Raw genomic sequence first — 23,566 nt, 5'->3', positions numbered from 1 at the left:
TTCTGTGTGAATTCCTGTGAGAGAGGTTCAAAGCCAAAAGCAGATGGTTTTAGTATGTGTACTGGTTGGAGAAGTCCTGCTCTAACTGGAGTAGGCTGCCTGTGTTCTCCTTTCAACTTTTTAGAAAACAACAATATATTTTCTATTTCATTCTCTTTGCCTTTTGAGGTGACTACAGCTACTTCCAAAAAGGAGAGAGAACATAGAAACTCTAGCTTTTATTTTCTGACAAGGTCTTATACCATGTGTAACAGTCTTCCAATATTATTTAGTTCTGCTGCTGTTTGCATTTATATTCTCATTATCTGATTGCAGCTATCTTCCTATTACCTCAATGACTGCATTTTTCTACCCAACCTCTCTGCTTGGGATGCTCTTGGTCCTAAATTGGAAGGGAGCAGTTGACCAGATGGGAGGAAAGAGTGTTATTTATTTGATCCTATTAAAGATAATTGCCATACTCTACTACAAAAAAAAAAAATCTAACCTAAACAACAAATTTTCAGAGGTAAGCCGATTATTAGAAATTAGCTTAATTATTCATTAATGCTGGGGTTAGAAATCTGAGTGTAATAGCAACGTGTTGGAGTGGAAAGAAAATGAGAAGAACACCTATCTCCCCAGAAGAAACATGCAACATGCACAATGCTGTGATGGGTGAAATATGAAGGGGCATGTTGCAATCATTCTGTCAGTAGTTAGTGGGGCTTTGGAAAGTGATAAGCATCTGCACAAAAGAAAGACCCAGCTTAGGGAACTTTTCCCTCACTAATTGTCTGATCTATTCTGTGCCTTCTTACCAAATTCAAGCATCCCTTCATATATCCACTATAATATTAGTTTCTGTTTTCAAAATTGGTTTACATGGAGACTGCTCTTCTTTCTGCCAGTATTTGCAGGGTAGAGCTGGATAGTCTGTGTAGCACTGGTATTCAGGGCTCTTGGTGGGCATGGTCAGGTTCTAGATCTCCCTGAAGGGCAGTGCTGTAGGAGGTGCCAGCTCTGCCATCCTAGTAGCAAAAAGAAAGATTTCTTTCACTCACAACCATCAAAACAAAGCGCCTGGACATCCTCACCTTAAACATCGGTTTTATGTGCCATCTTGAATAGCTATCTTCCTTTTATTTAAATAGAAGTGAGAATTGGAGGGAGTGGAAGTAGTATAATTTTCCAAGGTATGCTGAGAGATAAATGTCAATGTACTGCACTGATGAGCTACTAAAGTAGCTGGTGAGGAAGTGCTAATAGTGGTATTTGATACAGAGATAAATTGGCTTGGTGATTAGGTCAAGAGGTATTGGTTTTAGATGTTCTTGCCCTTTTATTCCACCACAAAGTTTCAGTTTCTCAGCTTGAGTCAACATTGCATGGGAAAATTATGCAAGTGATTTGCAGACCTAAGGGTGAGAGTATATACACTGCAAATAACCATTTTCAGGAAGTTTTTTTTCAGATTTTGAATTAATGCTAATAATACAAGGTAAAATGTATAACCTGCGCAGTTCCAAGTCACTCAAAGTTCACATGTTAAAGAAGAGAGAAATAATGTATTGAAAGTCTCGGTTTGTTCCATGGGTTAAACCAATAACTGTGCTTGTTCAGTATTTGTAAACAAAAAAAAATCAAAATGTGTTCACTCAGCTTTTCTTGTCTACAAGAAGACCTCTTTTGAAGGCTTTATGAATTGTTTGTTTTTTTCTAGTAAAATTTTATTTCCATTAGCTAAACAAAAAGTCTGGCTTTCAGTGCAGGAAATGGATATCTGAAGTTATATAACGTTAACCCTACTTCATCTAAATCTGTCATGCTGCAAGAGCTTTTAGTTGTGAAGAGTAACTGCTTTGTTTTGGGGGAGGGTGCTTGTTTTTTTGTGTGCATGTGTGGTTTTGTTTATTTGCTAGTTTTATGTGGCCCTCTTTAGCTTAATAGTGAAATAAAATCTTAGGAAATTCCATTTTAATTATCTTATAATTATATATTTAAGCCAGTAGATCACTTACAGATCTCATCTGCTAAAATTAACTTGCCTTATCAAAAGAGGGGAAAAATACAGAATGTCCTGGTTCTGCATGCAGTAAAATGGTCACACAAGGCCAAGTGAGGTCCTGAAAATAAAGGAAAATGCCAAGGGAGGAAGGAGCTGGCACAAACGACAGCAGGCTGTAAAATAGGGTCTGTTTTTTTCTTACACACATCCGTAAGCAGCATGAGGGTATAACAGCAACACATAAATCTCTGTCTCTTACGCGCTGGTGGTGGCTCTTGAAAACGGTACCTTTGTTCCACATACGTTTTATGGAGGTGAGCTTCTTTGTTGAACAGTTGAACAAAGAAATATCAAAGAGACCACACAGACCAGAAAGGACTTTGGGCTTATTTCTTGAGAGAGGCTCCAAATCCTTGAACTCATAAGACTGGAGGTCTGATAGCTGTGTGTTAGAAATGATCATTTGTGTTACAGTACAGATCTTTGTTTTCTTTTCATTTTACACGTCGGCGTGATGCTGTTCATTTGACATGGAAATTGTGGTTTGGGAGAAACATTGATTCCTTTCCAAGGGAAAGAACCCAGAACTTGTAGCAGAGCACAGTTACTGAAGAAGTTTTTTAGGGAATTAAAATGATTGCTGTCTGCTTGTTCTATCACATAGGAAAAGAACTCGTGCTATGCCTTGGTTGTGCATGTCCACATCTAACAAACAAAATTACCCCAATGATCATGTTAATGGAGACTCATCCAAGGTGAATGTTTATAAATCTAAGCGTTGAGCCAGAGCTTGAGTAGGGCTCATGCGTACACCAAGTTACTCTTTCAGAGCCCTTGTTACCTCACCAAGTCAACAGCTGCTCTCCTGCACTGGAGAGGAGTGGGCCCCATATCTTACATATGTACCCATGCTGTTTTTTACAGTAAAGGGGCACAGAGTAGTGACTGTCAGCGCTAGCAATTAATTTAAGTGAGCACCCCCTGGAGTGGAATTGAACAGCTGACTGTTACAGAAATAACTTATTTTACTAGTTAGCTTGGAAATATTAGTAGAGACCTGTCATTGCTTTGAAAGGAGAAAATCACTAACTGCTCAGTCCCAAGATGGATATATGTAAGTAATCCACAGTGTTTTGAAGTGCATGGACTTCTGAGAGTAGTGTATCTGAGGAGGCGACTCAGATGTGTAAGTGTTCACAGTTCTTAAATTGGAATTGAAGTCTGGGAAGGAGTAAACTTATCTAAATCTAATTCTATGGGGTTATTTTTAGTACTTGCCGTGCTGAATTAAAACTTCATTAAATAAACACAGAAAGAGTTCTAGCAATTAAAAAAAAAAAGATTGAAAAGGGCTTTTTAAAAACGCAGCCTACTCATTAATGCTCTTTCTTTTTTCCATTTGCTATTAACCTTCTTGGAATTTTAAACTAGAGATTAGCACTATGTGGCGATGTTTGACAGAGGGTGGTACACTCATAGAGTCATCAAGGTTGGCAAAGACTGCCAAGCTCATCCATCCCCATACTACCACTATCACCCACTAAACCATGTCCTTAAGCACCACATCCAGCCTTTCCTTGAACACCCCCAGGGATGGTGACACCACTACCTCCCTGGGCAACCCCTCCCAGTGAGCTCCTCATTTCCAAACTGAACCTCCCCTGGTGCAACTTGAGGCATTCCTTCTTGTCCTATCACTGGTTACCTGTGAGAAGAGGCTGACCCCCATCTCCCCACACCTTCCTTTCAGGCAGCTGCAGAGAGCAATGAGGTCTCCCCTGAGCCTCCTCTTCCCCAGACCAAACACCCCCAGCTCCCTCAGCCGCTCCTCACAGGACTTGTGCTCCAGGCCCCTCACCAGCTTCGTAGCCCTTCTCTGGACACGCTCCAGGGCCTCGATGTCCTTCTTGCAGTGAGGGGCCCAAAACAGAATACAGTACTAGAGGTGCAGCCTCACCAGAGCCAAGTACAGAGGGACAATCACCTCCCTGTCCTGCTAGCTGCACTATTCCTGATGCAAGCCAGAATGCCCTTGGCCTTCTTGGCCACCTGGGCACACTGCTGGCTCATGTTCAGGCAAGCATCAACCAGCACCCCTAGATCCTTTTCCTCTGCACAGCTTTTGAGCTACTCTCCCCCGGGGCTGTAGCACTGCATGGGGTTGTGGCCAAAGTGCAGGACTTGGCACTCAATTCCCTCATCCAAATCCTCAATAAAGATATTAAAGGGGATGGGCCACCACGCTGACCCCTGGGGAACACCACTGGTGAACAGTCGCCAGCTCAATTTCACTCCATTCACCACCTCTGTCTGGGCCCAGCTATTCAGCCAGTTTTTAACCCAGCGAAGAGCGTGCCTGTCCAAGCCATGGCTGCCGGCTTCTCCAGAAGAATACGATCTTTGTGGAAAGGAGCACCTCCAGAAACTGAGCTTTTGTACTTGATGCTGAGTTATATTTTGGTCAGCAAACCTGTGTCTTTCACATGGATATTGTTGAACATGGACCGTGGAGTATTTCAACAAGCTCGGTTTTAGTAGGGAAGTAGGACGTGGACTTCCAATTGTTGAATCTACCTTAGGGGATTTTAAGGGTCAAAACAGTTGTACTAAGAGTTTCCTGATTAAAACTAAAAAGGTCGTGAGTAGCAGAGATTGTATCTGTGCAGTTTGGCTTCGTTGAGCAGCCCTTGCATTAACAGTTTGCCAAATGCATTAAATTTGCTCACGATAAAACATTATTTTGGGGTTAAGTTCAAAGCGCTAGTCAGTAAGGTATGCATCTCAGATTAAAGTTTTTGTTGTTTAAATACAGACTGTCAGTTTCCTTGATTACAGAAATCATAATTAATAATAAAAATATATTTGCCCATTTATATATACACACACAATCCAGATGGTGGGTTAGCCATATAGGACAGTTAAATGCATCATAAGATCAAAAAAGGGATCTGGATATTTTTCTCCAACCTCCTTGGGGCAGCTGGGTACATGAAGAAACTGCAACGAGACTTTGCGTTGTGGAATCCAGTCTCCACCCTTTGTGCCAACAAAACCTCTAGTATCTGGCAACCCAAACCAAACACACAGCGCTGAAAAGCTAGGGCATTTTCAGAGGGAGAATGCGTGGACAGTGAAAAGAAAAAAAATATTTATTTTGTGTTACCAAAAATAAGCAAAATGCCCCTTTCTTGGATAGAATATATGCTGAAGAATGCCTCCTAGTCCCAGTGAACTGAGCTAACTACCAGAGACTGACTATAAAAGCTCATTAGGTGTATAACAATCCACAGGGGTGCAACTGGGAATAAAGTAATAGTAATTTCAACAGCGTTGCTCTTCTCAAAACATGAAATTTGTTCTTAACGCCGAAGCTGGCTCCTGCTTAACATCACGCTCTGCTTTGTGTAAGCTTTGTAGCTCTGTTATCTCTCTCATCTGCTCACAATTTCTCATGGCGTATACACAAACATTTTGAACAGCGTGGGCACCTGTCTTATATGAGAAGGCATTAATAGTTCTCAAGTGTCGCTGTCTCAAAATGTGTCAAAATATGCAACAGAATGCACCTTTTTTTTCTTTTTTTTTTTTTTCCATTTTCTTAAGTGCTAAAAATGGGTTGATTCTGCTGGTTTTGGGGCAATGTTTAAATTTCTTGTTTCTACATTTTAGAAGAAGGGGGGGGAAATGAACCATAAACTACCAACTCTCTCTTTTGCCGTCAAAATTCCTTTTGTGCATGGCATGTCCTTGAACTGTATTTTCCAGTTTCACAACGTATGAAAGACGGGGGAGGGAGAGAGGGGCAGAACAAAAAAGCAATGCCAATGGCTGGATGAGAACCTCTCAGAACTACGTTGTTGGTTATATTTGATGTTCTGCAACCAGGCAGGTGCAAATGCCTTATTATGTTTGCAGTTTAAACTTTTTTTAAATGCATTTTGGAATTGGAATAGAAGGATAAGTATTAACAACTATCAATTTTATTAGCCAAGGGGCCGCTAAGGAAAGACATGGTTTTATTTTTCATGGACCTTGTGGTAACTGCTGTCCTGATACAGACCCGCTTAGCAAATGTGCAGTGAAGTCATGTCAGAGTAAGACCTTGCCTGGTAGGTGTATTAGGCCTGACACAAGAGTTGTTTTTTGTTTGTTTTTTTTTTTTGTATTGTATGCTTCTGTCATGTGCCATGAAACCAGGAACTTCGTCATGCTATGGAGTGCTTCTGCCATAGATGGAGCAATATGGCTTACAACCATAACCCTCTTCAGGGGAAGGGGGAAAATCAGACCGAGGTTTTAAGAGCTGCTCTTTTGTGCAGGTACCTTAAGCACTGTAAGAAAATACATTTCTTTGAACGTTGTCTGTGGAAGAAATGAAATAAGGTTTTGGAACACTTCTGCTGAATAGTTGTCATCCACCAGAACAAGTTTTTGAGCTACTCGCTCTTTTCTGTATTGCTGTAGTCCAGCCACAGGGTTCAGTTGCAGACCTACCCATGCAAGACTTCAGCAAACAAGCAAATTCAAAATGCATTTAGCAGCTGTATTTCTAAACGTAACTCAAGTGAACCATGTTCCAGCACGGCATGGGTAGATGGTGCAGCCAAGCTGAATGAAGAGCTGCATCTGAGAACAGCAGCCGGGCAGGAGGAGGAGCTGGGTGGGCAGTTGGCTGGTGTTTGTGGAACTGCCTTGTCCTCAACCACAGGGCTGCAGTAAGGCTTGAGTGTCAAGTGCTCACGTTTTTTGGGTAAATTTGCCTGAGCAGGGCATTAGCAGCAGACAAAATTACCCTGTAAGAAGGTCTGTGCTTAATTTGAGCCTGCTGCATACCAAAGCACCCATTGCACTTTTCTGTACTAGTTACCCATGTGTTTTAAAATCCACGTTGAAAGCAGGATTAAAGAACATTGTTAAGCTTCTCTGTAAGTTCATTGGAGCCCAAGGTGTCCTAAAGGTTTTTGTTTGTTCTCCTCCGTAACATAGCAAGTCATGTAGCTTGTGGGTTCTTTATCGTGGGGGTTGGGGAATTCTTCGGTCCTCTGAAAGATGCTAAATTAGAGTCTGAGTTTCTCTTCCCTGCCTAAACCACTGTGGCCATGGAAGAGACTGCAGTAAGATAAACTACGTAACTTTGACAAATCATTCTGGGTCAAACCTGGCTCCTGTATTTCCGAGTATTCGTTCTGTGGGCTTCACTATGACGGTGTTTTGCTGTGCTATCCAGCAAGTCCTGTGATAGTTATGGTTTCGCAAATTAGATAGCTGCTCATTAGAAAATCAGCTGAGACTGCTAATTCATTATCATATAACCTGTTGTTTTCTCTGCAGGTGAAATTGCTGTTAGTAATTGCTAACCAAAGAGACTTTTTAAAGGCTCCTTGAAGTGCTGCTTAGCCCTTTTAGTTCCTTCTTTGTTTCCACAGGTGTGGCTCTTCCCAGTTTCTCATTTGCAGCATGAGCTTTACCAAGCTATTTGATCTTTGTTCTAAAATAATAGTAATAATAATCCCATTTATATGCACTCATAAACTGGCCTTATTCTATTTTTGTTTGATTCCCAAACTAAGTTTACCTGAGGATACGGTTCAGCTTAGTGGAAGCCTTTATTGATATATACTAGAACTTGTAGGGAAACTTACACTTGAAGGAAAGAATAAATTGCTTTTTAATGCAAATAACTTGTTTGAAGCCAAAGAAAAACGCTCAAATACTCCCTTACTATTCCAAAGCTCATTGTAACAGCCCCAAACCAGCTTCCAACATGCTCTTTTTGGTTTTAAAGAGGTAAGTTGACATCTCCTGAATTTGAATCCAAGGGTAGGAATTGCTTTAGTGTTACCTTAAATGTCCGTGCTTTCGATGCCACTCCTCTGCTCCTCACCTTGGGAATGCTAAATTAATTCCATCTCGGAGAATGTTCCGACCACTGAAACTGCGCACTTGACCCAGCTTGTGAAATGAATCATAGGGTCAAGTATGGGTAAAAGAATATTTCTGTGATCACTCCTTGCCAACAGACAAACAAATCTGTGAGGCAAAAAAAAAAACCCAACCTGTTATAACTGGTGGTTACACTGAACCAGTTAGGGTGTTTGTTTCAAATTCAGAATTGTCTGTAGTAGCTATCGTGGTATGTGCATAAGAGCAGAGAAAGTGCAGAGGAAGAAAGTGGGAACCTTTCTTTACAATCCTTGTGCTGGAGACAGTTCTGAAAGCTTTAAAGACTGTGGACACCCAGATAGTGGAAAAATGTTTTATTGTGTGTATTGACCCTAACTGTGTTTTATTGGGAGTGTATCCACTGGAAAATCAAAATGAGGAGAGCTAATCTGTAAAATGTAACGTTCCTGTATGTTTCTGTCTCTTAGGGTCAAAGCATACATATTCCATATGTCCTATGGCTTGTCACTTGGCAAAACTGTATCCTGCTTCTTGGCAAAACTGAGCATTCCTTTATTCTCTGCAGGGGAGGGCTGGCTGAGAGGTTATGTCGGCTGCAGAACAGAGAAAGATCTGCCATTAGTTTTTGGAGACATCAGTATATTTCAGATGCTAAAATCCCATCAGGTAAGAACTGTTAATACATACACTATTACGTGGAAGTACATGGATGCATTTATGCACATAGCCCACAGAAGGGTACAACTGAAATTTAGATCCTCTCTGTTTTTGCTTGAATTGGGGTTAAATTCTTTTGAGTGTAAACCATCATACAGAGCTGAAATGGAATATGAACCCAAAAGACAATGTCCTAGTCCTCAAAGCATTTGAGTATAAGGGATAAAGAACTTGTTTTAAATAGCCTTGATCTACTAAACTCTTCAGAACTTCTTGCTTCCCCACATCACTTGGGAAAATGATGTTTCCAGGTGGTAAGACAACTCAAAGTTTATTTTTTTGAATGTGCAATTTATTTATTTTTTGGTTCTTGTTGTTTCTATATTGCTGTTTCTTCCTCTTTCCTTGACAATTTTTCTTTTGTTTGAAGTCAGCCATATTCATGGCTAATTGCTGGAATTGTGGATGACAGCAAACATGAACAAACAGAATGCAACTGTGAAATGAGCATGAAGTATAACTGTGGGGCGCTTCCCTTAAAAAGAAGGGGTGGGAGTTGCACTAATTAGTTGTAAGTGACTAATAGCACCATCTTTCAGTAATATTTCTTAAGAGATAATAGGTTCATAGAGTCAAAAGTGTAAAGAAACATTTTTTATCAATTTGTGTGTGCGTGAATGTAGGTTATGAAATTTCAAGCATTTATTCTGTATTAAGCCCAATAATTGTTTCTGGGCACATATTAACTTTGTTTATTTTCCAGAAAGTCCTCTGGTCTTAATTTGAAAACATGCAAATGGGGGAATCTATCACTTGCCTTGAGGCCTTGAGAGCTTGTCCTTAATTCCACTCACATTTTGATTTTTTTAATTTTTTCTCCCAAATCTTAGTTTGTCTGGCTTCAGTTCCCATCTTTTGTTTTATATAAAGCCTTTCTCCATTAGATTAAAGAGCTCTTTAGGGTATGGCATTTTCCCTCTCTGGCACTCGTATAGCAAAATCATGCTGCCTCACAAGTTTCATAAACTAAGCAGCCTGAACTCTTTAATGTTCTCTGCAGCATTTTCTCCAGTCGTCAAGTGATTTGTGTGGCTCTTTACTGCACGCTCTCAAACTTTTCAGCATGATCTTAGAAACAAAGGCAGCTACTCTATATGTATCCCTTCAGTTTTAGTCTCATCAGAACCATCACCCAGATCCTACTGACTTCTGAGATCCAGTTCCCCACTCTCTAGTTACCGTTTGTGTTTCTTTTATCTAGATACAGGAAAATAATTGATGAAACCATTTAATAGTGTGTTTGCTTTCAAATCCTGCTGGCACTGCTGTTAATTATGATTTTCCGCTTATGAAAAGCTCTAACTGTAATTCACAAAGTTAGTTATCTGAAATATTTTTTTGCATTCCACTGAAAGAGCACGTTATTGATAGTGAAAATGTCTGTTATTTCATAAGAATGTTTTATGATTTTAAGTCCTTACTAATTCTGAAGGAGTCAAACCCAAACTGTTGACTAAAGCTGGTCTCAAAGTTTCTCACAGCAGCATTAGAGAGCTTATATCCTGTGATCACTTGCATGATGCATATTCAAGATGTGGAATGGCACAAAATATATTTTTGGTCTTAATTCCTTACTTTTTTGCACAGTGATTTTGCCTAGATCTGACATCAGGGTAGCTGTTCTCCATTTACTGTGAGTCACATTTTTTGCCCTTGCTGAACATCATCATCTTTTCAGTCTTCTGGAATTTCCCTGGTATTTGAAGACTTACTAGAAAGTAATATCAGGGACCCAGAAATGCCTTTAGCCAACTCTTTTCAGAACTGCTATGTTGAAAATCATGCAGGCATGCTCACTTAAAACTAATCAAGCCTTCTACATGTCGTTTATCCTCGTCCTGAGTTACTAATGAATAGGAATCTACTTCCACATCCTTATGTGGTATGAGGACATCCTCTTGCTTTTTCTGAAATAAAGAACAGAAACTGATATTGGTTCTTTTTTTTTTTTTTTTTTTTTTTTTTCCCAGTGTTCTCTATGGCAATGGATCTGCAAAATGGCTCATATTCTTTTTGTCCTAGCTTCCCATGTCATTACGAAAACTTGTGTTTGGCTGCTCACCAGTCTGCTAGACGTTAACTCTTAGGCTGAAATATTCCATGCTAAACATCTGCCCCTGGCTGGATTCCTTTCTTTGATTCTTTTTCTTGCTTTCTTTCAGAAAATGAGTCAGAATTAGTTAGCGTTTTCTGAGAAAAAGGCTATGGGGAAAATACCTTGTTCTATTCTAAAGTACATTTTTAAAATTCAGGTGAGTCTGTCTTCAAGATGATTTAGTTTTGGCAGCAGATGAACAGCTTCTGGGATATGCCTTTTACCATCCTGGTGAAAATGTGCAGGAATTTGGGCAAGTTAGAAATCTTTAGGGCACTGCTTTATGCTACATTTACCCTGCAAACATTTGCCAAAGCATAAAACTAAATTTCAGAAGGGTGCTGGACATAACACCATAATTTAGAAATATACTTCAACTTCACAACCTACTTACCATTTCCAATAGGCAGTCCTTATTCCAAAGCGTGACTATGACAAAATTATCAGTAAAATAGCTGTGATAGTATTTGGGAGATACTTTTTTCATCCAGGGCAAAATTAGTTTTTCATAGTTTTGTTCTTAGAATAGTCAAACAGTTTCATGTCACCAAAATAAAATTGTTGTTTCGTTGGGAAAATGTCAGTCTGAATGGCTGAAATGTTAGTAGTGTACCTAGATAACCTTACAATTGCTTCTAGTCCAGAAATGTGACGTGTCAGCAAAGTAAAAGCCTACCACTTTCATCTTTTTAGGTTCACACTAAGGGTCTCTCACTGATCTGAGATTCTTCTTGGATTTATTTCCCTGTGTTTTGCCCGGTAATATTTCTAAACCACACAATTTCCAGGACTGCTTCTGACTTCTGGCAGCAGAAGTAGAGGAAAGAACTTATCAAATAACAAACTCAAATGATTTGTCGAAGGAGCCTGAAGATTAATGTGGAGGGTTGAAGTAACCTAGTTGCTGCAGGAGCTGTCAAGTCATTTTGGTTGTTCCGTAGACATGCAGACCAGGAGTTCATCGTTGAGGTAAAGAGGAGCAATTTCAAGTGAGATCAGTCTGAAGTCTTACTTCCATTTGAGACTTAAGGAAAACTGTTTCCAGAAGTATGGGCCATTCCTCTCTTCTTGTTGAACATTTCATCTTACAGAATTTTATGCTATTGTTTTGCTGTTTTTTGTTGGTTTTAAGTTATATCAACAACCACATTATCCAAAAAAAAAAAAAAAAAAGCACTTTTTTTTGGCTTTAATTTTTTGAATTCCTTTGTTTGCTCCTGTGACCTCTTTTGGTAACTAAGAATTGTGGTTTGGCTGCCTCGTGGTCACTGGGATGAATCACTACCTCAGAAAAGAGCGCCTCCTTTCAGCATGCATCTTCTGTTTATTTTTTTTTGTAGTGCTTAGGGGTCTCACTTTTGTCTGAATCATTCCTCAGGGCAGAAGAAGTTCTGTGCTTTCCCCATTTGGACAATTTTGAAGTGTTAAATTCAGCACCCTGTACTGGGTGGGGTGTGTGATGGCAGTCTTTCTGAAACTGCAGACAAAGATGGAAATGAGGATATCATACAGCAGAAAGAAGTGGGGGAAGAAAGCCTTTACTCTTAATTGGGTCTTCCTGATTGGTAATTCCACTTCTGTAATTAACCTGACCCTGTCACTTAGGGCTGAAAGGAGGCACCATAGAAGCTTGCCTGCACTGCACAGTGCTAGTTGGACGCTCCTGTGGTTTGGGGTGTCGGGCTCTTCTCCATGAGTTCTTAAAAGCTTGTTCTTCACAAGGTGTAACAGGGAGGCTAAAAGGTGTACAGCCATCATAAGAGCAAGGCTCCCTTCAGTCAAGCTGGTGGCTGGAGAGTGCTGTGTGAAAAGGTTTTGAAAGCATTTGCAAGCTTTTTTTTTTTTTTTTTTTTTTTTTTTTAATTTCCCCTCCTGTATTCTATGCTGCAACTTCCCTATGAAGTTTCCTGTTTGGGCAAAGTGATCTGGACAGTTGAGAGAGAGAGAGAGAGGAGGAAAAAAAAACAAACCTTAAAACCTTTTCCTGTCAACATCTGCTGGTTATGTGGGGATTGCATGAGGCAGAAGGAGAAAAATAGTGCTCTTCTGAGTTACGTTCTGAAGACTCTCCTGTCCATAGGAGAAGACACAAACAAGATTTAAAACAAGCTCCTGCTGATTGTTTTCAAAAGTAACTTCTGAAATCTTACTTTCTCTACATTTTGTTTTCTGCTCTTTGTTTTTCTTGCAGTTGTTCTCAAAGCAGCTCTTTACTGAAAATGCCAACACACGTTATGCTGTAGAGTTCGTAATCTGATATAAGATAACTGGAATTTGTTGGTCTGAGGTTAAGATTTGGGATGAACGTTTTGTTACAATTGAATTTGAGTAATAAATTAATAATAACCCCAAACCATCAGCGTTTCCTTCGAAACAGCACAGCTCCTTTCTCTTGTGGGGAAGTGACCTTCAAGTGACTGAAGCGAGAGGAACACGTGAGGGGAGGAGGGTGAAGCCTTGAAGATGAAGATGGGGTTTCGTGCGTACTAGTGCGTTTTCAGGGAGGCTGAAGGGCTTACAAATGAGGATATAAACAATCACTCCCCCACCTTCGAGTTTCGGTGACTAGTTACGATGTGGGGAAAGAAAAAGATGTTAGCAGCTTGGATGTGATGAGACTTGCACAAAGATTGATGTCTGTGGATGAAGAAAACAGGGATAGTCCTTAACAGGCTTTCCTTTTACCATGCAAAATGTTTCTGTAAATGCAAAAGTCTGAGCTTCGTTAGCTATTGCTTATTTTCTTAGTTCTTGATAATTTCATTAGTTACTAGTTAATACTGTAGTTTAGAGAGATGGCAAGCGGCCAAATTTCTGTTTGTCATTTTTTTGCTAGCCAAATGTCTGAACTTGTCACAGCATTGGGAGGGAAAAATAAGATGTAAACTTGTCTTTTTCAAGCAAGAATTCTTTGTATTGTTTTTGTTTTCTTGTGAGAAACAATAATGGCATACACAAACACTTTAAGTAGCTTACATATGTTGTTATAAAGAATGTGTAATGTTTAAAGTAGGGCCAAATTCAGCAGCGTCCTTTTAAATTAATATAGATGTGGCAAGAAGCCATCATGCCTGCAAGACTTGGTATGTTTGGGAGAAAAATCTTTTTGAATGGCTTCAGAAGTTACCAGCCCAGGAAGAATAACAATATGTATGGATGGTAATAGCAAACAGATGTTTCTGTACAGGCTGTGAAAATGTTGGAATCTCAGTGCTGCCTCCTGGCTTTAAACGTTGCCTTTTGGATTGGAAGGGTCTGCTCCCTGTATATCAGCCTGCTGAGTTTGTTGTGCATACACCTGCAGGCTTTTACGTGAAGGAGAAGGAAGAACGATGATGGGATGCCAAGCAAAAGTACACATTTTCTTTTGATTTATGCCTGTGATTTGACATTTTATACTTCTGACACTTGAGAATGAAAGTAAAACTTTGTGGCCTGAACCAGAAAATGTAGGCTTGGCTATTCATCCACTGCAGATAGTGAGTGCTGTCCCAGGAGGGTGTCTACTACTGCAGTTTTGAAACCTACATTGGACAATTAGAAATTAAATATTGTTGGGACAAAATAACGCCTTCGAAATAATAACTGAGGGACAAATCTGGAAGTGTGTTGCTAATTGGCTTTATTAAACAAGGCATAAATTGTTTTTTTGGTTTGTTTCATACTTCCATAATGCAGATCTGATCAAGCCATCAGAACGAAACACATTTGTACTTTCATTCTTAGTACAGTAAGTACTGTTAACAACATTAATTGCACAAGATTCTGTATTTTCAGTGGGAAATGGTACTACGTAAAAGCTTTTAGCTAGGATTAATAGAACTTTGATCTGAGTGTAACACCTGTATTTCTTGTAGTTTGTATTTCTGAAGAACTTGCCATTTAACTGGAAGTATAACTTAACTTTCCAGATGCATTATTTAGAAATACGTTAGGTACAGTACAAATCTGTTTCTAAACTGCACTTCATATATATGATTTGTGTTTGATAAATCTGACTAAAAGTAATAGTAATTTGTGTAAAAGCATCCGTCCTTCTCCCTTATCATTCAGATACCATTAAGTTCAAGAATCGTATGCTGGTAAGAACAAATACAGGCTGTTCTGAATGCCTTTGCACAAAAAAAAAAATACTTGTTAGCTATTTTTTAAAAAATAACATGACTTAAAGCAATCTCATCCTTCTCTTGGATTTTCTTATGAGTTTATCTTGTGGTTGTTTGTGGTTGTTTTTTTTTTTTTGTGGTGGTGGTAACTCTCTACTTGTCTGAGTGTCATTTTTAATTGATTTGAATGGAAGGTACTGACATACTCTTCCTTCTGCATCTTACTGTGCTTACTTTGTTTATCTTTCATCCACATGACTTACGGTGCAAGTCTTGTGGCTGAGGAGTTTGTGGAGCATTCCTTTCTCTGATTGTTACTTTCTCATTCTGGCTTTGCGTGATAGTTCACAAGTATGTTAACTAGTAGCTGAGCATGCTCTTTATTAACAGAGACTTCTCACTATTGCAGTAATAATGCTTTCCACTATGCTGTTCTTCATGGTCCCATACGAGTAATTTTTTATCAAAATGCTCAGTGAAGCATAGTTGTTAGCTGTTTAACTGAACAGATTTTTCTGTGTTTGTGAGATCTGTGCGCTTGTAATTCACTATTTTCAGTATTGGTACTTCGGCCTTCATGAAAACTTATTTCTACCTTGTGTCACATATGTTTGTTACATTCAGACTGAAGATGGGCACATCACATCCTTCAGCCCTGTGGGTATGACACGTTCTGCAGACATTGCAAGATTTGCAAGAATGGAAAATTCAAAAATTCAGAAGTAACCACTGCCATAAATCCAGCCTGCCTTTGGTTTCATAAATTTTTTTGACCTTGCTGATACTGCTTTTTTTTTTTTTCCCCTTTCTGTTATTGTTGTTTCTTCTATGGAGACAAGTCCTTTTCTCCTCCTCCCTAGAGAGGAAGGTTTTCTGTACAGGCAGTGACAGCAGCGCAGTGTCATCACAGCCCAGTGTTGGAAACTCCATCTGCTTCCTTCCTCTCTGAACCATGGCAAGCTTGAACTGACACGCACAGAGGCACATTGGGTATCCCAGCTAGCACACTCAAATCATAGAGAACACAGCAACTTAACCCCACCCCTGCTTTCTGTTCAGGTGTTACACACTCCAGCTTGTTCTCCTGAAGCATTTATCTCCATCCCATAGGTCCTGCAGGGAGTAGTACTGGAGCTCTGTCACCTTACTGTGAAGAGAAATTGCTCCATATGAGGGCTTTCCATTCAAGACCACAGGTGCTCTTTTTGAGCACTTGATCAGTAAGTAACATTTTAGCAAAATTCACTTGAGCAAGGCAAAATTGCACGTAGTCTTACTGATGTCAACATCTGATGCGTTTCCCTACATCGAGTCCAATGGACCCAGTGCTTGCAGTGTGTTCAGCTTCCCATCTCTGTGCAGCAAAAGAAAATAGAGACTGCGTTAAAGTATGCAGTCCCCAAGAGACCATCATTTCTATTTTTTTCTCGTTTGTATGTCTCATTGGTAGTTATGGAGTTATTAAAGCAAACTTCAGAATCATATTTCAGGCACCGAAGCCAGAATGTCTGAACATCATTTTATGTTAGGGTTGTGCTCCTCTGTGTTTTTACTTTTCTTCTTTCAGAAGTTCGTTTTGGTAGTTAAGAGTCAATGCAGAATAGCTTCCTTCTTAGTCTACCTCCTAGGCTGCCCTTGGTGTGTCCAGTGAGTGCATCCTTCATGAGCATGTGCATTCAGCGTTGATGCAGCTCCGTGGCTTAAACATGGATGTCTGCTGTGAAGCCACCTTGTTAGGTCTGAAGATTGTCAGGAGCCTTCACTCTGTCAGACACCGTGGAGTCGTGCTGAAGTTTTAAAAAGGTTCAGCATCTCAGGGTCCACAATCTCCAAAGGAACACAGATTATTTTTTTTTTCTTTTTTTTTTTTTAATCCTCCTGGAATTCAGGGTAATGCAAAACATCTGCAAAATGTTGTGTTAAAGCATGTGTTTTGCTGTCAACGTATAAACTGAGGGGCAACATCACCCTGTGTGCTGAAGGAAGTAACAGAAATTAAAGGAACTGACCAGGGAAACAGATGTACTGAGTGGGAAATTTGTCTCTTCATTTCCCATGAGTTTGAAATATCACCGAATCACAGAATCACCTAGGTTGGAAGAGACCTCCAAGATCACCTAGTCCAGCCTCTGACCTAACACTAACAAGTCCTCCATTAAACCATATCACTGACCTCTACATCTAAACATCTTTTAAAGACCTCCAGGGATGGTGACTCCACCACTTCCCTGGGCAGCCCATTCCAATGCCTCACAAACCTTTCAGTAAAGAAGTTCTTCCTAAGATCCAACCTAAAACACCCCTGGTGCAACTTTAGCCCATTCCCCCTCGTCCTGTCACCAGGCACGTGGGAGAACAGGCCAACCCCCACCTCGCTACAGCCTCCCTTGAGGTACCTAAAAAGAGCGATAAGGTCGCCCCTGAGCCTCCTCTTCTCCAGGCTGAACAAGCCCAGCTCCCTCAGCCGCTCCTCGTAGGACTTGTTCTCCAGGCCCCTCACCAGCTTTGTCGCCCTTCTCTGGACTCTTTTGAGCACCTTGATGTCCTTCTTGTAGCAAGGGGCCCAAAACTGAACACAGTACTCGAGGTGCAGCCAAGTACAGGGGGACGATCACTTATACAAGCCAGGATGCTATTGGCCTTCTTGTCCACCTGAGCACACTGCTGGCTCATATTTAGCTGACTATCAACCAATACTCCCAGATCCTTCTCCACCTGGCAGCTTTCCAACCACCCATCTCCCAGCCTGTAGCTGTGTGTTTGTTGTATAGTATTGTATAGTATTGTTGTGGATGAACTGAACTACTTCATGGCCAGGTTCCACATTGGAGTGAGAGAGCAATATCCCAGAGGTGTCATCTGGAGTTAGGCAATTAACGTGGGACATGAGAGCAGATCTGCTAAGTGTTCAAACCAAAAATTCATCTAGCTTAGGATCCTAGCAGTGGCAAGAGCTATCAGAATGCCTAGGAAAGCTTAGAACAGGACTAAAAACCACTTCATATTACTTTTTCAAAATATCCTCCCAATTTGCAAAGATCTCTGTCTCAGGGACCGTCTGAACTAGAACTAGTGACTCTGTTCCTAGTCATTCTGAATTAGTATTTTTCCTCCTACCAGGAAGTTACTGGTTGTTTTTCTGAACCCATGCATAAAACGTAGACCTGTTTTGATCGCATGATCTGGAAATGCCAGGCTTTCTTTTTCAGAAAGTATGACCAAGACCTTTGCCAAATTTGTTCAATTATCACTGTTGGCAAAAAAAAAAAAAAAAACTTTTCTATTGGATTTCTAAAGCTCTGCTGGCAGTAGCCGTGAATGGTTGATGTCCCGTTTGCCTGATTTCTTCATCTGTCTCTGAGGAGGCTGAAGTTGTTCCTGCAGTGTGTCTGTGCATGCTGGTGGGGCAGTGCTGTATCTCCCTTACATTAGGGATGCTGGATGGCTTCTTGTCAGAGCTTCATCTCCCTCAGCTATAGGTGAGGGAGGCTCTTGTCAATAACGGAGAGGTTTCTCCAGAGCCACTTGCCTGCTGAAATGCCTTGTTCCTCCCCCAACTAGCTTCTCCTGCAGGTTTCACTTGTTCTGGACCTCTTGTGAGATCTGGAAGAATTCATTAGTTTCCTCGCAGTCCACCTAGCAATGATTTCTGTTTGTTGCCTTCCAGTGATTTCCACTTATTGCAACAAAGTGTTCTGCAGAGAGCTGATCGTGTTCATGGGTGAAAACTGACCCATCTCATCACTGGTACCTGACTTGTCTTGTTGATCACGGGAGGGCTGGAGTACTTCTAAAAGCCCTCAGTCAACCAGATTTCAACTAGATTTATCAGTGCTTTTCTTTCTCTTTGTGGCTTCTCAAGCTTTGTGTATCAGGGATTGAATTTACATGTGACACTCCCGGGATGTATAAGCTCTGTCTTTATATTCATGGGGCCAGGTTCTTCAAATGGTTCTTGGCTCTTTGTCAGTGGATGTCTTCTCTGACTTTCTAGCTGGATGTTCAAAGGCTTCCACAAGATGCTGTTGCAAAGGCATCTGGCACCAACAATGAGCTTTGTTAAGCAGTCCTCAAATTGCTGCTCAAGAGAAGGATTTCTAAATGCATCCAGACAACGCTCTCTGTGAGTGTGCACAGGGCTTGTCTCTCAATGGGAAAAGAAAGGTTACTGTCAAGTAAGTAAATGAGCAGTCCAACGGTACTTGCAGTTCTTATTCCTTCTCTGGGTGCTGAAGGAGCTTCTGGAGTACAGTCCAACCTGACCCCCACAGGGGAAGACAAGTAACTGGATGCCACTGGCAAATATGCAGTCTCAAGGTTGAGTTTCAAACCAGCTTTGTCCAGCTTGTTTGGGCTGCCACTGGAAAGAGCAATCATCACTCTGTCCCTTCATTCCCCCCCTTACCGCTGTTTATCACTTGTCCTTTCCTTTCCCTAATACCTGCTCTTGTGCCTTGGTGTCTTTGCAGTTAGCTGGATTAGCTTATTGATTTGGGTTTATAAAAATAGTAGTGCTGAAGAAATAAATTTGAAAGCTGCAGCCAGCAGAGTGGGGCGTGAAGGAATATGCAGTGTAGAAATGGGCAGGACTGCACCACAGCTGCTGCTTGAACCTTTTTTTAATTCTGGATACTGCCATGAAACCTGCACATCTGCAGGTTTGAATTTCTCGGGCTGTAATTCTGTTTTGCAAGTGAAATGAGGTGAATGAGGGCTTCAGCAGGCAAGAACTTCTGTGAATTATCCAAGGGTGAAAGAGAACATTGCAAAACCTTAAAGTAAGCTTTTCACACGAATGAACTAACAAGTAAACTTCTCTGGAAGCTGTAGAAATTGTAGTGATCCAGCCCATCTCCTCACCCACAAGTTCTCCCTTCAATGCGCAGCCACATATGTTTGATTTATTTTTGATTGGCATAACAATGCAAGAGCCAAATGAATTAAGAATCGAGCTACATTCTGAACTTTGGCGTTTCATCACGTGCCAGGAACCCAAAGTGCTTTGCTGTGTTGTTCGAGAGAGCGTTCTATCATCAGCAGTAATAATAATTGGAGTAATTAAATTAAACTATCTCTGTGCATCTAAATAAACAAATAGATTGTGGTTCTGTAGAATGTGCGCGTGTGCCAAGTTGGAGACTTGGATACTTGTTGGAGTTGTGCGGCTTTTAATGTAGAGGCATTCGGCTTCATTTAGTATCAGCTCCCAGTGTTTGGGCCAACGCTGACTGACTTACAAGAAACTGGTGGCTTGGGAGGGTTTTTTCTCCGAAATCTTTCAAAAGCCTTTCATTTCGAGGTAGTGCTTCTTTACTTTACCTAGTATTTTTAACCGTTTCCTAGTCAGGGATATTTAAAAGATAAATATTAGGTTGCCATTCTCTTTTGCAGCGATTTCTTCAAGCTGGCTTAACAGCTAACATATACACTGCTGACCGGTAAGAATTGTCATAAGGTTTTGCACGTGAGAAATGCACAGTCCAGAAGTGATGAAGCCTCACGAGTTGTTTTCATGCCTTTCTTTTTTTTTTTTTTTTTAAACTGTTGGTGTGTTTCATAATAGAAGTTGACTTTTTAGTGCCTTGTTTTTTAAAGTGGATGAAAATCCAAATTGTGGAGTATGTCTAGAGGTAAATGTTCAGTTGCTTTGAAGGCTGCGAATTTTTGTGGTCGGGACGATTTGTTTATGCATTCCAGATGACTCGGGGTTGACAGAGGACCATAACTGCAGCCAGGCAGGCAAAACGCAATTCGAGTGTGAATATTCTAAATCCTTGCCTTTAGGCACAGAAAACCAGTCCATGATCACACTCAGCAGAAGTTTGCACATGAGCAGACCTTAGCCAAATGCAGTGAGTATCTGGAGCGGCAGAGCAGCGTTGCAGCTTTCCCCAAGCAGGTGATAGCAGTGGCATCCATCTGTCTATCTTCATCACCTGACCCCAGGGAGCTTGGCATCAAGGATCTGTTCTCTTCCTCCTGCTCCGCGAGGAAGAGGAGGTTGAGCTGCCATGATTCAGGCCGAATCCCTTCACATGTATCACTTGGGGGACTTCCCAAAGGAGTCCTTTATCCTGATGGAAAACACTAGTTCATGGGAAACAGTGCTTTGCAGAAACATCTTGCATGGGATGAAGAATTGGTTCGAATAGAAGTGGTTTTGAGAACACTTTGGTTTTATATTTCAAAATGACTTTATTTCAGTTTTTCAGTTTTAGTATAAATGTAATAAAGACTGGGGAATACAAAACAGGGACTTTGTTGTTTTTGTTTTTGTTTTTAATAGAATTGAACTTTATTTAATAAACCTGAAAGTTTTTAGGACCTGCTTTCTTTGGTTTGGGGTTTCTTGAAATTTTTTTTTGAAGTTTCTCATAAACTTAAACTAAAATATTTTGACTCATTTTCCAACGGGAAGGCATTCACAATTGTGAAATGGGCCTTAAAATAAACAAACAAATAATTAGTACAGCTCTGCTGTTAAGTTCCAGTACCACGTTCACAGTTCCTCCCCTGCTTCTTCTTTGCTGTGGGAAGGCAGTAATTTATATCAGCTGTTTTTCTCGGGATACTGTGTTTTTCCCAACACAACTTCTGGATCAAAACCAGCAGAACTGGGGTTCTGCTGCCCCTGTCCTTAGCACTGTGCCTTTCTACAATAATGGCAGCAGCATTTAGCAGGTGGATAACGATACCTCTTCTCCTCAGTGACCAGAGCGCAAACTGGAGCAGGGCTAGGTGAGAAAGAGAATAAGTCTTAGATGAAACTAAGTCTCTCTTTCACATTGTCTCTAAATGTGAATCACTTTTAGATTGTTTGTACCTAACGGGTGCTCTGTTAACCTGGTCCCTGACAACTGTTGTTTTGGGAAAGGTTGAGGAGGGCAAACACAGCTTCACATTCACCTTTAATGCTGTGAGATTCTTCTGTTTTCAAAATAAAATGTATCATGCTCAGTTTCAAATAAAATAGGCTGGGAAGAAAGTGAATCATTTGCAGGATGAAAAAGTTCAAATGCAGTGGGAGAGGAGGGGTCTTCTTTTTGTGAGAAGTTTGATTTCACCTGTATTCGGAAGAAGTGCAGGTAGTATTTTGTCTCCACAGTTAAAAGTGCTTTAAAAACAGCAACAACAAAACCTTAACATAAGTCTTTCAGTTGGGTGAGATATTGTACTAAGTGTTGTTTTTTGCACATCAGCCAGATCAGCACAAAGCAGAGCACAGATGTTCCATGTGCCAGAGTTTCTTTCCCCTCATCCAAATATTGCATTTTTATTTTCATCTTTTAATTTCCAGATAAATCTGGTGTTCTGATTGTGAAGATCTTGGAGATGTTTGAGGAGTGTATGATACAAGTTGCCATCTGCCAGCAGCTGGAACAGTCTCCTGCCATGACTTCATCCGAGGATCTCGTTATCAGTAGAGACGAACCAATACTCAAAGTCCTCTTTGCAAGAGAGACGGCAGCTCACCTGAAGAGTAGGCCCCAGGATGTCATCTACATCTATCCTCCGTGGTAAGTACAGAGAAGGGGGCACGCTTGCTGCAGCCCAGCAGAACGGAGGGGCCAGGTGTGAGGCTCATTGTAGAAAAAGCCCTTGTAGAAAAGCCCTTGGAGGGGGTGGAACAGGGCTGTCTTCTGGTCAGCCATCTGTCTCTGCCAGCTCCAGAGAATCTGACAGATACCTTAAAGATAGCTCAGATAACAACTGAATGTGTAGTGCAATGCCTCTAGTGTTGCTCTGGGCTTCAGTTTTGTTTTCACTTAATATTTTCATGTTTAGAATGATAGAGAGGCATGAGCAATGTCTTATCAATGATAAGGCCAATAAAGTACATACCTTCCAGTAGCAAAGTAGTTCAGGAATGCTCATCTGTTGCAGCTAGTATGGGTATAATGTTTCAGTGGAAAAGTCTGTATTAACTGTTTAGCATTCAGCAAAGAGAATGTGCAGCTTAAAATGGGGAAGAAGAAGAAACGAGGGGCTAACACTGTTTTTATGGAATCAGTAAACACCTTTTGGTGGTTTCACATCGCTGCTGCTGTCACTGTCTTCAGTTCTCCAAAACCCTCTTCAGAGCAGCCAGTTAAGCTTTTCTAGAGCTCTCTAAAACGTTTGGTCTAACTTCATGATTGTAAGGGGTAGCATAAAGCGATGAATTTTCTAGTAAAGCAGATGGGTTTTGGCAGCTGTGGGTGGGAAAGTCTGATCTTAAAAAAAAAATAAAAAAATCAGGAAATCTTTGAAGTGTGGGTATTATTCCTCTTCTCACTCTTCTCCACACAAATTGTCAAAATGGATATATTTTTCTTAAGTTTCAGCCTCCAACTGCAATAGAGTCCTGTCTCTGTTTTACCATATCCTTTTTTTGTTGTTTTTTTTTTACAAAATACTTCTTCCTATTTTTGCAAAGGCCTATATCTATTTTTATCTTCAATAAATTTAATTCAATTAATCTTGTTAATTTTAATCTTTTATCAAATATTTTTGACAACTGCTTTTTTTTTTTTTTTCTGGGTTCCCTACCGGGTAATCTCTCCCTTCTCAAACGTTGTTTAACTCTTTTTGAAAGAGATCCACAGATTAAGAGAATATATTTAATGCGTGATGTGTTGTGGCTACAGATGCAACTACTGATAGCTGAGATATAAAGAGGCCAGTAGCTAAGAGAAATACAGCTGAATATTAATCAAGTCCTAGTCTGATATGAAATATCACTGCTCTTTTTTTCCTTCACCCTACCCCTCAAGGTGC

General features: G+C 40.5%; 1 protein-coding gene across 3 annotated transcripts in view; it reads left to right on the top strand.

Moving 5' to 3' along the window:
• The window catches only part of SPIDR (scaffold protein involved in DNA repair), a 203,117-nt gene that overhangs the window by 55,626 nt on the left and 123,925 nt on the right, over positions 1–23,566 (top strand). For all 3 annotated transcript variants that reach the window (XR_014316874.1, XM_082752975.1, XM_082752974.1), the window contains exons 7-8: positions 8,457–8,557; positions 22,107–22,326. Coding sequence is in view for 2 of the 3 variants with exons in the window: in XM_082752975.1 (XP_082609101.1) it covers positions 8,457–8,557; positions 22,107–22,326 (321 nt within the window). In the remaining variant the exon portion in view is untranslated. The remainder of the gene's footprint in view (positions 1–8,456; positions 8,558–22,106; positions 22,327–23,566) is intronic.

Source organism: Aythya marila (assembly GCF_965140915.1).
Source record: "Aythya marila genome assembly, chromosome: 2".
NCBI classification, from domain to species: Eukaryota; Metazoa; Chordata; class Aves; order Anseriformes; family Anatidae; genus Aythya; species Aythya marila.
This window is presented reverse-complemented; position numbering and strand designations above follow the sequence as displayed.